Genomic DNA, 13,759 nt, shown 5'->3' with positions numbered 1-13,759 from the left:
GCCAAGTTGGCCCTCAGAATGAGCAAAGAACAGATGGCCAGGAGTCAGGGAACGGTACCAGAGTATTCAATAGGCAAGAAGGTTTGGCTAGATGGGAAGAACATAGAACTTAGGACCAATTCAAACAAATTGGACCCCAAACAACTAGGCCCATTCAAAGTTGTTGAAAAAGTCTCTAGCCACGCCTATTGACTGGGACTGGAGCTACCGGAAACTCTAAAAATCCACAATGTCTTTTATGTTGGGTTGCTATCCAGGAGCCACAAATCACCAAACCAGCCATTCCTGGAACAACCTCCCCCTGAGACAATAGAGGGAGAAGAAGAATACAAGGTCAAGCAAATCATTGACTCTAAACAACAACAGGGCAAATGGTTTTATCTGATAAAATGGAAAGGGTACAGACCAGAGGACAATTCATGGGAACCAGAGGAACTACTGGAGCATAGCCAAGAAGAAATTAAGCAATTTAACCAGGCTAGGCTCAAAAAGGCTTGTGACTCCGCCAAGAGCCTTTAAGGGGGGGGCAGTGTTACACCCTCAAGAATTATATTATCAGACTTGCCGATTTTTCCTGATATTTTTACTATTTTTTATGGACTCTTTATCTTATGTTTTTAGATCACGTGATCTTGGCGCTTATTATGCCAAGATGCCGCGCCAAGATGCCGTGCCAAGGGCGCTAGGAGAAATCCACGCTTCTGCACAACCCGCAGCACAATTCTTATTTCCACCATGTACTTCTTTTCTCATGAGCACAGACCATGTAGATAGTGCGCCTTTGTCTATATATACAGCAGGAAAATTGCTTGGAGACCCCAAGTTGATTTTACCTTGTCTCATATTCATTGAGGAGGCTCCAGCCAGCTAAGTAGCCAGCCCCCAGAAGCTCTGCTAACGTGTTATCCCCTTTACCCTACTCATCACACCTCCAGGCCTCAGGCCCCCTTGCATTGGCAGTAGATAGATAGTTGTTGCCTTAAGCAACTTAGGTAGTTAGTAGTTAGCCTTTAGTAGTTAGATTACATAAGCCAGTGTAGTAATACGACCACAAGCGCCCGCCTTCACCAGCAAGTACCCACCTTACTGTGGTGTACAACAACACACTTACAAAGAGACATATGCATTAATGACAGAAGAAACATTAACAACTCTGGCATCTTCCACTTCACCATTGCGTCCCAGCGCTGTTGCCGCCTTCTTGCCTGTAGGCACAGTTGTCTGGTACAACCTGACATGAACAAGTAGCACCATTCCTTTGCAAGCATAGCTACCAAGGATGCGGCCACACTGAGTGCAAGTGAGAGAAACCAGAGCACATTGATGCATACAGCCACAGGATCAGGAACAAATTCTTTGTTATCTATATCCAAAGCCTCCAAGCCAGTTGATTGCGCAGCTATAGACTCATTTCCATGAGCTATGAAAAGTAGAGTCTGGGATATTGTTTCCAAGGTTTGGGCTGTTGCATCAGCCGGATCTTCTTGCAGTAGCTTTGAGCTCTCAAGCACAAATCTATAGCACCAAAGCTATGGTCAGATTTTTATCAATCATTTATTCTGCGCGGCACTTGCATGGTAGAAATAGCCAAGAAAAGGGCAGCCTGAGAACTACATAAGTAAATGCGCAGAGATTTGCTTTGAAAAGACACACAAATACTGTGTGATGGATTATTAATTGATGTGACAAATTAGCCAATAAAACAACTTACTGAGAATTACGTCTAAAGACCTGAGTGCATGTAAGTACCAAAATATTATTATATATTGCCAAGTTTTTTAATGAATACACTTACCTATTCCAGCCATCCACTAAATCCATGTCAAACTCATCTGATTCTTTTACATAGGTTTTCCAGACCCTTGCGTTGGCGTCAAGTTCTGCTCCATATTCATCAAAGTTTTGGGGGGTGACAAAAGGATCCTATAATTGATAACCCTGATTTTATGTTTCTACGTTGTGGCTCTGGTTAAGCTTGCCTCACATTACTGGGGGCTAAGCAAGGACGTTCATGATAGTTGGGAACATCCTCATGGAATTCACTCTTGCTGGGTGCGGCTCTTTTGTTAGATGTACTCGACCATCTCTGGGCATATATTAGATATCAATGGTTACTACACGTTTGAACCGGAGGGAATACAGGGGCTCACGACATTTGCAGGTGGAGTTCTTGGGCTTTGAGGACCAGTTGATTGACTCTGGAAGGTTGGAAATCTTGTAACCTTTGGCTTTTCAGTATAATATCCGAGGAAAGACATAATTTATGCAGAGGGATGCGTTTTTCTTCTTCTTTGTAACTGGTGGTGATAGCTACTGGGTTGAGCCTACGTGTCTTACAAGGCCAATCGTTCCGGTGCTAGAATGTGCAATCACGTGTTCAATCGGCGAACTCGGATAACCGAGAACCTTGGCACGGCACGCGTGACTAACCTTGATACTTGGATTGTATGCAAAAACAATAAGTAGCCCATATTCCACGATACCTCGTCAACTAATTGTTTGCAGGAGATCTTGTGTACTGTGCGTGTGAGTTATAAAATAGCATATCTTTGAATATCTAGATAAGGTTAGTAACACGAATTACACATAGGGATATTCATTCATTGAATGCTTTGCGCAGGTACCGGACGCTCTTAGTAGAGACTTGAAGCTCTTCCCAGGAAGAACCATCAGTGCTTTCATGAGCCGAAAATGACTATAAATTGAAAATTGCCTACCTATGATTAGCATGATTCCTCCACTTAGTAAATCAGGATGACAGCGTGCATAACATCTATTTTGATAAAGCATAGCAAGATATTGAAACTGGGCGCAACTCGCACGATGAATCTCTTGTGTTTAGAGCATCAATAAGATGAGACCGGGAGTTCTTCAGTATAAAGTTCGAACTATAGTATGTAATTTCATTTTGGGTGATGCTCGAGACGCGCGGAGGATCTGGGAAAACAAATACCTCTGACATCCACCGGCATGTCTGGGGTTGGCTTGATAATTGCTTTCGAATGGTCTTGTCGGCGCACCGAGTCTTGTGCAATCAATATGGTAACGCGATATTCTTTGTGTGAGGACAACACGCTGAAAACCGTGTGCCCTTTTTAGTTGGATTCGTCTTGAAGGGTAGTATGACTCATCCTATTTTTAGTATCAATACTGAAAAACAACTATCCAACAGTTCATTGATATTTCGAATTTTATTAAAAGTGGTCATTTTTCGAGTGTCGTACTGAATTTTATTATTCTGTGCGCATACAGTGTATTACACGTCTGAATTTCTGGTGTCTCGGAAGAAGTGACCAAACATGCTTTTAGATTTGCTTGTGGATACGGTACATGGTTTCCCCGCAGCAAATCCTTGATACTAAAACTTGACAAGTTCTGAGGAAACAATGCCATCAAATTATCTGCCAGGGATTCTAAAGCCGCAAAGCGGGCATCGGGCTGCGAGTTTGCTACTACAAATCAAACTCCAACGGGCTTCACCCGTTTGAGTTGCTTCGCATACTTCGAAGTTCAAATTACCCCGTATTTGGCTATTTTAAGGATGACAATTAGTAGGACAACCTGGTGTAAACCGTTTATGTTGTTGACATTGCCATGTGTTAGATATCGTTTTGTTTTGTTAGGCCGCTAATCTGGCGGCCATGCTTCCAGGGCGTCTTAAGATTTCGCGCTGTAATGGCAACTTTGGTCAAGGTATAAATACTGCTGGTACGTCCTACCAAGTCACCTATCACATTCCAGTCTTTGCTATCGCTTCACATCCACAGTATGACAGTCACTCCGTTGAAACATGTTATATTCCTACCCGGTCCCTCGTGGGGTAAGCAGTTGCTCAATATCATCTCGAATATACTAATCAGACTGTATTTCAGGTCACCTGCGTCCAGGTATGAAGACCGCGCTGCGGTTAATCGAAAAGTTCCCCAACTTGTTCATTTGTTCGTACTACCTTCCAGCTCAAGGGGTATGATGGCTTATATATGATCCTAGCGCTATTCGCATACCCTACAGAAGTATCCAGAGCGAACAAATATATTGGTGCCCAGCCAGCCATGTACTCCAAGCGGATTAGGATTGTCACAGCCTCAGACACAGAAACTGGCCCGCCGGTGTCTACTAATAACGTGATTGAGATGCTCGATCATCTGGAGGTCTGTTTCAACCAATGGATCGATAGCGAGATTCGGCAAGCAAGTGTAACTCAAGTCGATGGCGGGCCGATCGGTGAACCAAGCCTGGTGATAGAGGACCTGTTCAATGGCGGGATGGCACTCGAGTGCAAGAGTAAATATGGAATTCCGGTTGTTGGGTGGTGGATAACTCCTGCTTCATCGTTAATGTCGTATGTTTTATTATTTTCGTACTCTACCCTGAGGCTGATTTGAGTCTGCAGGATTACAGGTCACGAACAAGCGTGCAGCAAAACTGTTTACGATAGCTTGCTCCAGCTTGACGCTAGGAAAGAGCCAGACTTGTTTACAAAGGCAAACAAACTATACTTACAGGTAAGTATCGCTTTCCTTCCTTTTTGAGTCCCGAAAAAGTGATTTTAATCTTTTCTGTAACAATCACAGAACGTCAGCGATCGATTGGTCACTATACCTGGCCTGCCAGCCGTCCATGAATGGGAACTCAGCCCCCAGTCGGTGCCGTTTATACCACCATTCATTGTATATCTAGCTCCACGAATCTCCAACATGCTAAAGCACATTGACGAGCTTGTCTTTTGCACGACCTTTGAGATCGTGCGTTATGCTAACTCAATAGACAAAACCATGGCTCATGTATGCATTCACAGGAGCCTATTTCTGCCGCCTCGATATCAACCGCGTTCAAACGCCCCGTCACACCATTCTTCATCGGCCCCGCAGTAGATCTCGTCTCACCACGCCCACCCGACGACGAATCAGCAATAAACGAGTTCCTAGACCGCGCATATAGCGAGCACGGCGCGCATTCAGTCATCTACGTCGCGTTCGGCACGGCCTTTTTCCCTCTCCCGAGCACACAACCGCATCTCATGGCCGCCCTGGACGAAATTCCCAAAGCCGGGTTCAAATTCGTGTTTGCGCTGTCTTCTGAAAGTGCGGGTGTTGATCAGGCGTGGATGGATGCGCATGTCGAGGCTGGGAACGCGATATTCCCCAAGTGGGCGAATCAAACTGCCGTACTTGAACATCCTGTAAGTCGGAAATTTACAGTGGACCCCACCGCGTTCCAGTCTCGATCAAGGTGCTTATCGGTCTTGTTCTAGGCGATTCATTATTTCTTATCTCATGGTGGATGGAACTCGTCTACTGAGGCACTTGTACGCGGTGTTCCGTTTATCTTTTGGCCATTCATGGTCAGTTTCAGTCCCTTTGTCCAAAAAAAAAATAATCATTAACTATTAATATAGGGCGACCAACCCACCAACGCCATGCAAATCGCCAACGTCCACGACTGCGGCTTTGAGCTCTTACAAATCCGCACTGGACCCGCTCAGTCCACCGCCTATCGAAATGGCACCGAAATCAAAATAGTCGGCACACAAGACGCAGCGCGCGAAGAGATGAAGCACATACTAGAGCTGAGTAAAGGACCGAGAGGAGAGCATCAGCGCGCGAATGTTCGGATGTTGGGCAAGGTGGTTTCTGATTCGTTGGGGCGGGGTGGGAGCGGAGATGTGGGACTGGAGAACTTGGGAAAGGCGTTGAGTCTGGTGTGATTGGTTGGTTATAGGATCGGCTGGTATGCCGGGTTTATGATATTTTGGTAGATAGATACACTTATAGATGAGAAACGTTTTATGTCTTAGATGGCTCTCTGAGTTTGGAACGAATTGACGACACTTTGGATGAGGTCTTGTCTACTTCGACAGTACCGAATTTACATGCGGTCTGAATGGAGCCCAAAATCTTCAGGCGCCCAATGGTCCAATTCCTCATAGCGACATTGAGATGTGAGATGAGTGGAAGACCGTACACGGAGTGTAATACACGTAGAGTTAAAAAAACGCGTGCATGGAGAGCAAATCACCGCGCCATTAGAGGCTCCGAGAGCCGATTCCCGATGACGTGCGGCCGGGATTAGTAAATTTCGGGCTTTGCAACCCGTCCCAACATGGAACTGCAAACAAGAGCCCAAATGGTAGACTTATGTGAGGAAAATACACCCCCTTGTAGATCTTGCGTGGCTTGTAGCAAAACGCAGCAACCCGAGTGCATAAATAAAGTTATTCATAAATCGAGGATTTAATGATCGGACTTGCCGAAATTTCACCGGCGCTTCGATCAGGGTCCATCGGCCGATGGCGCTGGCATGTCTATCTGGCGTGGTGACTCGAGACAATCGCAAGACCACCACCTCGACACACACTCTCCACCAGCAATGGGACTCTTACAAAACCCCGACTCGCCCAATGCACGATGGGTTATTCAAAAGTTCGGCGGGACAAGCGTTGGAAAATTTGCGGCGAAAATCGCTGAAGAAGTGGTTCCGTGCGTACTGTCTATCGTGTAACCGCCGCGGTCTCTAGAATCACCCCCTTCCTCTCCAAGCGTAGAGCCTATATTACCGAGGACAAAGTAGTACTTGTCTGTTCTGCCCGATCAGGGTCCACCAAGGCCCTTGGGACCACGAATCTCCTATTGCAAGCTGCGAGCGAAGCACTCCGCCAGCCAGCCCACAACGGACTGAGCACTCCAGCACGCAGCAATTCGATATCGAGCTCTGGAGGGCTTCCGTGGAGTCCTACGCCCAAGAGGATTTCACAGCCACATACACCCTCGTTCTCTCGTGCCGCCTCGCCCGGAACTGGTCTCGACAGACTGGCAGCACGAAAGGCTGGGGGATCTCCTCCACGCGAGCCCTCTCCTCCTACCCCTGTTTCTGCTAATACTATCCCTATATCATTCTCCCGTACCGTAGATCTGATTTGCAGCGAGCATGTAACCGCTGCACGGGAGCTCATCCGCGATCCTGACCTGCTACGAGAGTTGGAACACGAAATCGTCCGCGACTGCGACAGTCTTCGCGCATTCCTGGCAGCCGCTCAGCTCATTGAAGAGATCTCGGTTCGAAGTAGGGATAGCATTCTCGGTGTAGGCGAAAGGCTCGCCTGCAAGCTTGTTGCTGCCGTGCTGCGGGACCGTGTATGCAGCATGTTCACTTTTTTCCCTGATCGCATGCTAATGGATTTCTTTTCTTAGGGCGTTGATTCAGAGTTTGTGTCCCTTGAAAGCATTGTCCCCGCATTCGAGAGCGAACTAGAAAACGGTAGCACCCAGCTCGACCAGTCATTTTATGACTCTGTTGCCAAGGCCGTCGGCGAGCGACTTGCCCAGTGCGAGAGGCGCGTACCAGTCGTGACAGGTGCGATCCATTCATCCTTATAAACAATCGCCATCTGACCCACGTTTCCCCAACCGACCTCGCTGGACCGAAAAAAATCCAACGCCTTGCAACCTGGACCCTTGTTGCTCTCACCTTAAAAATTCTATTGCCCAGGCTTTTTCGGGCCGGTCCCTGGTTCACTCTTGGCCCAGATCGGGCGTGGCTACACCGATCTGTTGGCCGCGCTGGCCGCGGTAGGCACACAAGCTCGGGAACTCCAGATATGGAAGGAAGTAGATGGGATCTTTACAGCAGACCCAAGAAAGGTAATTTCAATAGCCCTTTAGCTGAGTTTATACTAATGACGCCACCTAGGTCCCCACCGCGCGTCTTTTGTCCAACATTTCTCCCGACGAGGCGGCCGAGTTGACTTATTATGGCTCGGAAGTCATTCATCCGTTTACCATGGCCCAAGCTATCCGCGCTCGTATCCCCATCCGTATCAAAAACGTCGAACGACCCTCGGGCGACGGTACAGTCGTCGATCCCGACCCCGACGCGCTAGGAAGCTTCGTACCCAGCACACCCAAAAGCAACGTCCCAATCGGACTACCGGGCGCCGGCCCGCCTCCCCCAACCATAAACGGCAACGGATACACCTACAACGCGTCGAACCAACGTCTCCCGACGGCCGTGACGATCAAAGAACACATCATAGTCCTCAACGTGCGCTCAAACCGCAAAACCCGGTCGCACGGCTTTCTCGCGCGCGTCTTTGGATCGCTCGACCGACACGGTGTGATCGTCGACCTCATCTCCACGAGCGAAGTGCACGTGAGCATGGCGATCGCTGCCGAGCCCGGGTCCGGATCCAGCGGCTGTTCGACGGTGGCCATGACGCTCGGGGACGGGATTACCACGCCCGAGACGGTCGTTCCGAGGGGAACACCCAAGGCGATCGTTAAAGTCGTCCAAGAGCTGCATGCAACCTCGACATGCACGCTCTCGCTCCATCCCGGGATGGCCATCTTGTCCCTCGTGGGCAGGCAGATGCGCCATAGTGTCGGTGTGGCCGGTCGGATGTTTGATACGCTTGCCAAGGGGGGTGTGAATATCGAGATGATCTCGCAAGGCGCGAGCGAGATTAATATTAGTTGCGTTATCGAGGTGGGTGGACTGTTTGTTCGTTCGTTCGTGTTGCGTGGATGCTGATGGTAGTCTAGGGACGGGATGCTGTCAAGGCGCTGAACCTCATCCACCAAGGGCTGTTACAGGTCAGAGGCGAAGGTGTTGGAGGAAAAGGTACGCCACCGTGTGTGTATGTGCTCGTGACTTGCTATTCATAGTAGCTCTATTCTAGTCGGTCCGTGGCTATTTTGATCTCAACCAGAGCTGAACTTTAGACGGATAAAAAAAGGGGGGGCCTTTCAAGGTCATAAACGCATGTACACCTTACACCGGATGTTTTGTTTTTTTCTTTCCTTAGAATATGTAGCTATAATCCACACATTCTCAGTCTGGTAAAAAGAAAATAAGGGGGGAAAGCGAGACACGACGCCGATGAATCCATTAACTGTGTGGCTACAAAACGCTAATCTACATAACGGGCGTTTCCCATGTATGCTCTACAAAAGTACACAAAATTCCATAAACCAATTCATCAATCCAATCCAATCCAAAAAAGAAATAAAAAAGTGGGGATGATAAGAACGAAGTTTGTTTTTGAACGAATATGAAGAGTATGATGTTTCATGCGTTTATGCAATGACGCAGTATGAGCCCGACCCGTTCCTGCTGGAGAGCTCTTGGTCAACTGGTTGCTCGACCTCGGGAACAGAGGTGAAGGAGTAGGTATAGGCAGCAGTGGAATCCATTTGATTAGAGTAGTAAGAGCTGAGTTTATAAAAGAGCTGAGTAGAGGAGGAACCGCTGGTTGTAGTAGTGAAGAGTACTGGGGGTTCAAGATCCCAGTTCGAGCTCCTCTATATACCGATTCAGCGCTTTTGTTGTCTATGGCCCATGTCCTACAATGGAACTCGACGAAGAGGAAACGGCAATAATGATAGACTGAAGCGCTGCGTGGCATACTCACAACAATAAAAAACGAGTGCCACACTGGGCATAAAAGATATATTATTCGTAATCGAGGTACCGCCCAATCTAGAGCTGATTGAGGAGCGGGGAGGGGAAAAGGGAGAGAGCGAGGGACAATACCTAATCTTATTTCCTTGCGACTTCATACTCTCATGATCATGCATATGCTTTTCATTTCGATTGCTCCAAAAAAGTAATGCATAGCGCGAGGCACATGAAGACCGATTAGGGTAATTTAATTTTCCCAGAGCATAGGACGTGTGCGTGTGCACACGTGCGCGATTGACGGATGTGTCCTAATCAAGACGAGTCGATGAGCTTGAATATGTTGGTTGTATGCGCTGGGTATGGTCCACTTTCGAGAGAGTTGTTTATCAATGTGTTATATTTGAGAATAAAATGGTACAGTGACTTGATCTAGTGTTTTTTCTCGGGATAATGCACCTTGGTCCAATTTGACAACAGACGCTGGAATTTCATAATGTGAAATTCTCTGTGGCTAGGGGTTGAATCCACTCTGGCCTTTCACTTTTCAACGAAAATTCTCAATACCTTGCCAGTGTATAGTGGAAGCATCTTGTTGCCAAATTTTTGTACACCCAACAGACTACGAGTCCTAGGCAATGTATAGCTTGGCATCGTACCGTTCAATTCTACTGGGGCCCGTTCGTTGGGGTAGAACTTGACACGCGACGTTTACTCTTTTGGGTGGGCTCCGATGAACTATAATGGTTCCCCAAACTCTATAGTTAACTTTTGTTTAAACTGTCGGTACTGTTGGAGTCTCATGTATTCGGCGCTTATTCTGCAGGTGCTCTGCAGGACCTGAAGACCGATGGTTTCCCCTTCACTCTTGTGCTTGAATTTTCTTCCCTGCCTAATAATACCGCTCTGCGACGATTAGTCGCTTACTTACGACATCCAACATTGCTTATGACAACTTGTAGGTCTTAGCGGTAATGATGATTTTATGATACACAATTACACTGAGACCCCAACAAACATAAGGACGCAGAAACATGTGGAAACCTCCAGAAGCTTACGTCCACTGCTAAAATCACATTGTATTGCAAGCGGCGAACGTATGACGTGTGATAAAGCCCGGAGCGCTTAATATATTAAACCCCAAAAGTCTTTAATCAATCAGCTCGCGATCGCGCTAAAGTACTAGCCCATTTATCAATATAATCTAAAGCGATTGTGCGCCATCAACATACGGCCAATCCGGTTGCGGATGGACCGACTATGTCTACGCCTAAAGAGCTCCATTGTGTTGCTGCACTGTCGTTAACTTCAAACTCAGAGGATAAAATTCGATACACCTCATGGACTTTGCCGAATAACCTCACCAAAGAGTTATTCTTCCAAAGTGGGTGGGTCGAGTACAATGCTATGACTCTCGAATGGAGGGCGGATTCCTGCATACGAGTGTCCCTTCTGGATTCCACAGCGACCGTTGGTCGTTCGTCAACTAAAGATAGTTTCTGTCGGTAATTATATCACTCAAACCCAAACGTTGTATATATAGTTTCTCTTCCTTCGAATAGAAAGCTATGTATAGCAATCAATATTTTTGGCTATACCCAACCATAAGAGCCGGAATACCAGAATTGATTCTCTATTAAGAAGTTCACATGCAGATATGTCACATACAGGATGGATCCGCCCAGAATTACAAGTACAAACAGCCTACAATGATACACCCAATCCAAAAAAGATTATGAGATAAGAACGAAGTTATTTTAACGAATATTTCAGGTTTATGCGATTACGCAGTATGAACTCGACCCATTCCTGCTGGAAACCTCTTGGTCAACTGGTTGCTCGACCTCGGGAGCAGAGGTGAAGGAGTAGGTGTAGACGACAGCGGAATCCATTTAGAGTAGTGGTTAGGTGAGTAGTAGATTAAGAGAACTACCAAAGAGAGCAAAGGATCGCTGGCTAGTGAGGAACCATTGCTGAGCGCGAGCTGGATTATATACTCACTCGACATTCCCCGATGTTTTTGTTCGTCGAACGTGATTATTCTTTCGGTGCGTAAAGGAGGCCTATGAGGATAACAGTCGGACATGGGTGTGGCACGTAAATAAACGCACATGGAAAGTGATCTGAAATGAGCATAATCGGGAGGGCATGTTTTCAAAGCCGTGCCTGGCGAGCCTGGATGCTGGGCGATCGATTGGAAAGCTGCCCACGAAAGACAATAGTGTGCCAGTCATAGATCGACTTCGGCCAGTCATTGTCCGGGACAACCAAGAACGTGGCACGAGCGCTGTTATGGCATGTATCGGAATGTCCCTATTGTAACTGATAGGATACAATGATTGGTAACGATCAGTATTTGTACGCAGGAAGTCGAGCTATAGAGTAGCTGGTGTCCCAAGACTGAGAGATAATACCTGGGGTTATCAGCAGGGTGCTGAATAGGCTTCTGGGCAAGCGGTGGCAGATCACTGGGCGAACGCAATAAACATTGTCAGTTCTTTCTAAGAGTTCCGGCATCTGGAATTCGGGTCAAGAATGTATTAATCCTATTGTACTCGTACCGCACGTAACAAAAAAAAGACGTCCTATAATATTCCCATCATGCTAGGCCTTTCGGAGGCTCCCTTTCTCGTCCAGGACATATACCAATGCATACGTTCAACCAGCCATCCGCTCCTGCCATACACGCCCCCAACCATGGTATTTCTGATTCGAGTGGTGGTACGACACCTTGGATCAGAGCAAAGGCGAGGTTCTGTCGAGATTGGATCGATTCAGCAGTGAAGCGGTGGATGGATGATGTAGAGCAAGTTTGTGTTCAAACCATCGCATGTTGGATCAATAGAGTTTTGAATAAAAAAAGATTAGAAAGGATTCGATAGCATAAACAAATACGTACATTCGCTTCGTCCTTTCCAAACAGATAAGGCATAATTGTACGAAGATGTTCTCCGAGGGTCATCGGCCCGCCATCTGACAAAGGGAATCAGTAACTGGACAAACCTGTTGAGCTGAGGCTCGAAACTCACTGGGGCTTGTCGGAGGAACCTGATCTTGCAACACAGGTCCATCAGGAAGGATGATTCGCATAGGAATAGAACGAACTGCATGCGCCGCGTTTTGTTCAGATGGCTCCGCGCCAGTAGAAGATGGTCTGTGAAGTGATGTGCTCGAATGATGCGGTATCGGAGCCGATTGAGCACTAGGAGCTGACGTTGTAGGGAATATCTTTCCAGCAATTTTCCAGAAATCATCGAAGTTATCTGACATATCGTTAGATTGTGGTGCAAAAAAAAAAGGTAAAGATAACATACGGTCCTTAACTCCGTCCCAAATTCCGTCTTGATCCGCCTTGCGTAGTGCGGTGACCCGCTTGGTGTTCCCCCATCGCACAAAGTCGCCTTCTTTCAACTGACCCATGAAAGCTGCTTTGCAGGCGTCTACACCTGGCCCGAGCAACAGCTTTTCCGTTGGCGCACTAGCGAGATGCAGTATCAACTTCAGTGGTACGGCGCGAGGCTTCGGTCCTGTTGTCCAAGTAAGGTCAGTAGAAGATTGAGGGTCGCGATGGGCAGCCAGTGACCGCGCGCCCTGGCAATGATCGTAAAGCAATCCGAGAGACCAGTGCCATCTCATAGGTTGTTTTGTTTCGGCCTCCTCGAACCACATATCTTCTTCTTTTAGCGCTTTAGAAGCATGTTCGTCTAATACAAGATCTGTGAGGTGCTTGCGTATGTCGGGTAGCAACAGTGGAAGGTAGGAGATTCGGGGGGCTTGGATCTACCGCGAGCTTGGTGTCAGTGAATCAGGCCACGTGCTACCAACGTTCATAATCTTCAGGATCTCACATAATAGCTCTCCAAATTACGGTCACTGCCCGCCGGTAGTTCTTTGCTATCAATCTTTATCTCGAGTGGAATCGTCCCTTCCCATACTAATCGTCTGAATAATTGGGTCGACGCGCCATACGAGGGTTGAGGTGTCACAGTAGATTGCGTATGATTCAATGGCGGACGAAACGAGTCACGTTGCATGAGCGCTAAGCTGTATAGTTGCTAATTAAGAGTTGACTTCGTGAAAGGGTGTGCGAATTACGATTGGGGTATGTGGTGGCGGGAAGTGCGCGCGTTGATGTGGCAGTGCCCGTGTTTGCTAATCACAGGTAAACAATGAAGCGCGCCGGCGGCACCTAGACTATCAAGTTTTCGCTTGTGTTCTCTCTTCCTACCCAACAGACAGCAAACCAAGTCCGTGACAGGAGGATCAAATTGAGCCGCCCTATTCCTATTGTCTAAAGATGCTTCGCTTGTCGAGTCCCTCTTTGTCGGTCACTGGCAAGAAAGGAACGCTACAAGGGTCTGATGGT

The 13,759-nt window shown here is 47.4% G+C and overlaps 5 protein-coding genes across 5 annotated transcripts; 3 read left to right on the top strand and 2 right to left on the bottom strand.

Moving 5' to 3' along the window:
* Nucleotides 1–18: 18 nt before the first annotated feature.
* Nucleotides 19–519, top strand: RhiXN_08643 (Retrotransposable element Tf2 protein; the record flags this gene model as incomplete). The annotated part of the gene is made up of 2 exons (XM_043328459.1): nt 19–159; nt 205–519. 2 exons carry the CDS (start codon nt 19–21, stop codon nt 517–519), a joined length of 456 nt encoding a protein of 151 aa, XP_043183844.1.
* A 588-nt stretch (nt 520–1,107) lies between these two features.
* On the bottom strand, nt 1,108–2,258 carry RhiXN_08642 (ribonuclease; the record flags this gene model as incomplete). Its single annotated transcript, XM_043328458.1, has 5 exons — nt 1,108–1,221; nt 1,275–1,515; nt 1,796–1,923; nt 1,985–2,086; nt 2,151–2,258. 5 exons carry the CDS (start codon nt 2,256–2,258, stop codon nt 1,108–1,110), a joined length of 693 nt encoding a protein of 230 aa, XP_043183843.1.
* Nucleotides 2,259–3,768: 1,510 nt separating this feature from the next.
* Nucleotides 3,769–5,707, top strand: RhiXN_08641 (glycosyltransferase family 1 protein; the record flags this gene model as incomplete). Its single annotated transcript, XM_043328457.1, has 8 exons — nt 3,769–3,820; nt 3,873–3,938; nt 3,991–4,342; nt 4,394–4,505; nt 4,575–4,745; nt 4,799–5,182; nt 5,255–5,344; nt 5,399–5,707. The coding sequence occupies 8 exons, from the start codon at nt 3,769–3,771 to the stop codon at nt 5,705–5,707; spliced, it is 1,536 nt and encodes a 511-aa protein (XP_043183842.1).
* A 593-nt stretch (nt 5,708–6,300) lies between these two features.
* On the top strand, nt 6,301–8,694 carry RhiXN_08640 (amino acid kinase family; the record flags this gene model as incomplete). The annotated part of the gene is made up of 7 exons (XM_043328456.1): nt 6,301–6,479; nt 6,518–7,133; nt 7,191–7,353; nt 7,489–7,640; nt 7,690–8,481; nt 8,538–8,616; nt 8,675–8,694. 7 exons carry the CDS (start codon nt 6,301–6,303, stop codon nt 8,692–8,694), a joined length of 2,001 nt encoding a protein of 666 aa, XP_043183841.1.
* A 377-nt stretch (nt 8,695–9,071) lies between these two features.
* Nucleotides 9,072–13,427, bottom strand: RhiXN_08639 (autophagy protein APG5; the record flags this gene model as incomplete). Its single annotated transcript, XM_043328455.1, has 5 exons — nt 9,072–9,296; nt 12,293–12,366; nt 12,423–12,656; nt 12,708–13,173; nt 13,242–13,427. The coding sequence occupies 5 exons, from the start codon at nt 13,425–13,427 to the stop codon at nt 9,072–9,074; spliced, it is 1,185 nt and encodes a 394-aa protein (XP_043183840.1).
* Between the last annotated feature and the right edge of the window lie 332 nt (nt 13,428–13,759).

The sequence above is a fragment of the Rhizoctonia solani genome, chromosome 10 (genome assembly GCF_016906535.1).
Source record: "Rhizoctonia solani chromosome 10, complete sequence".
NCBI classification, from domain to species: Eukaryota; Fungi; Basidiomycota; class Agaricomycetes; order Cantharellales; family Ceratobasidiaceae; genus Rhizoctonia; species Rhizoctonia solani.
The sequence above is the reverse complement of the archived record's forward strand: the minus strand, read 5'-3'. Positions and strand labels throughout refer to the sequence as shown.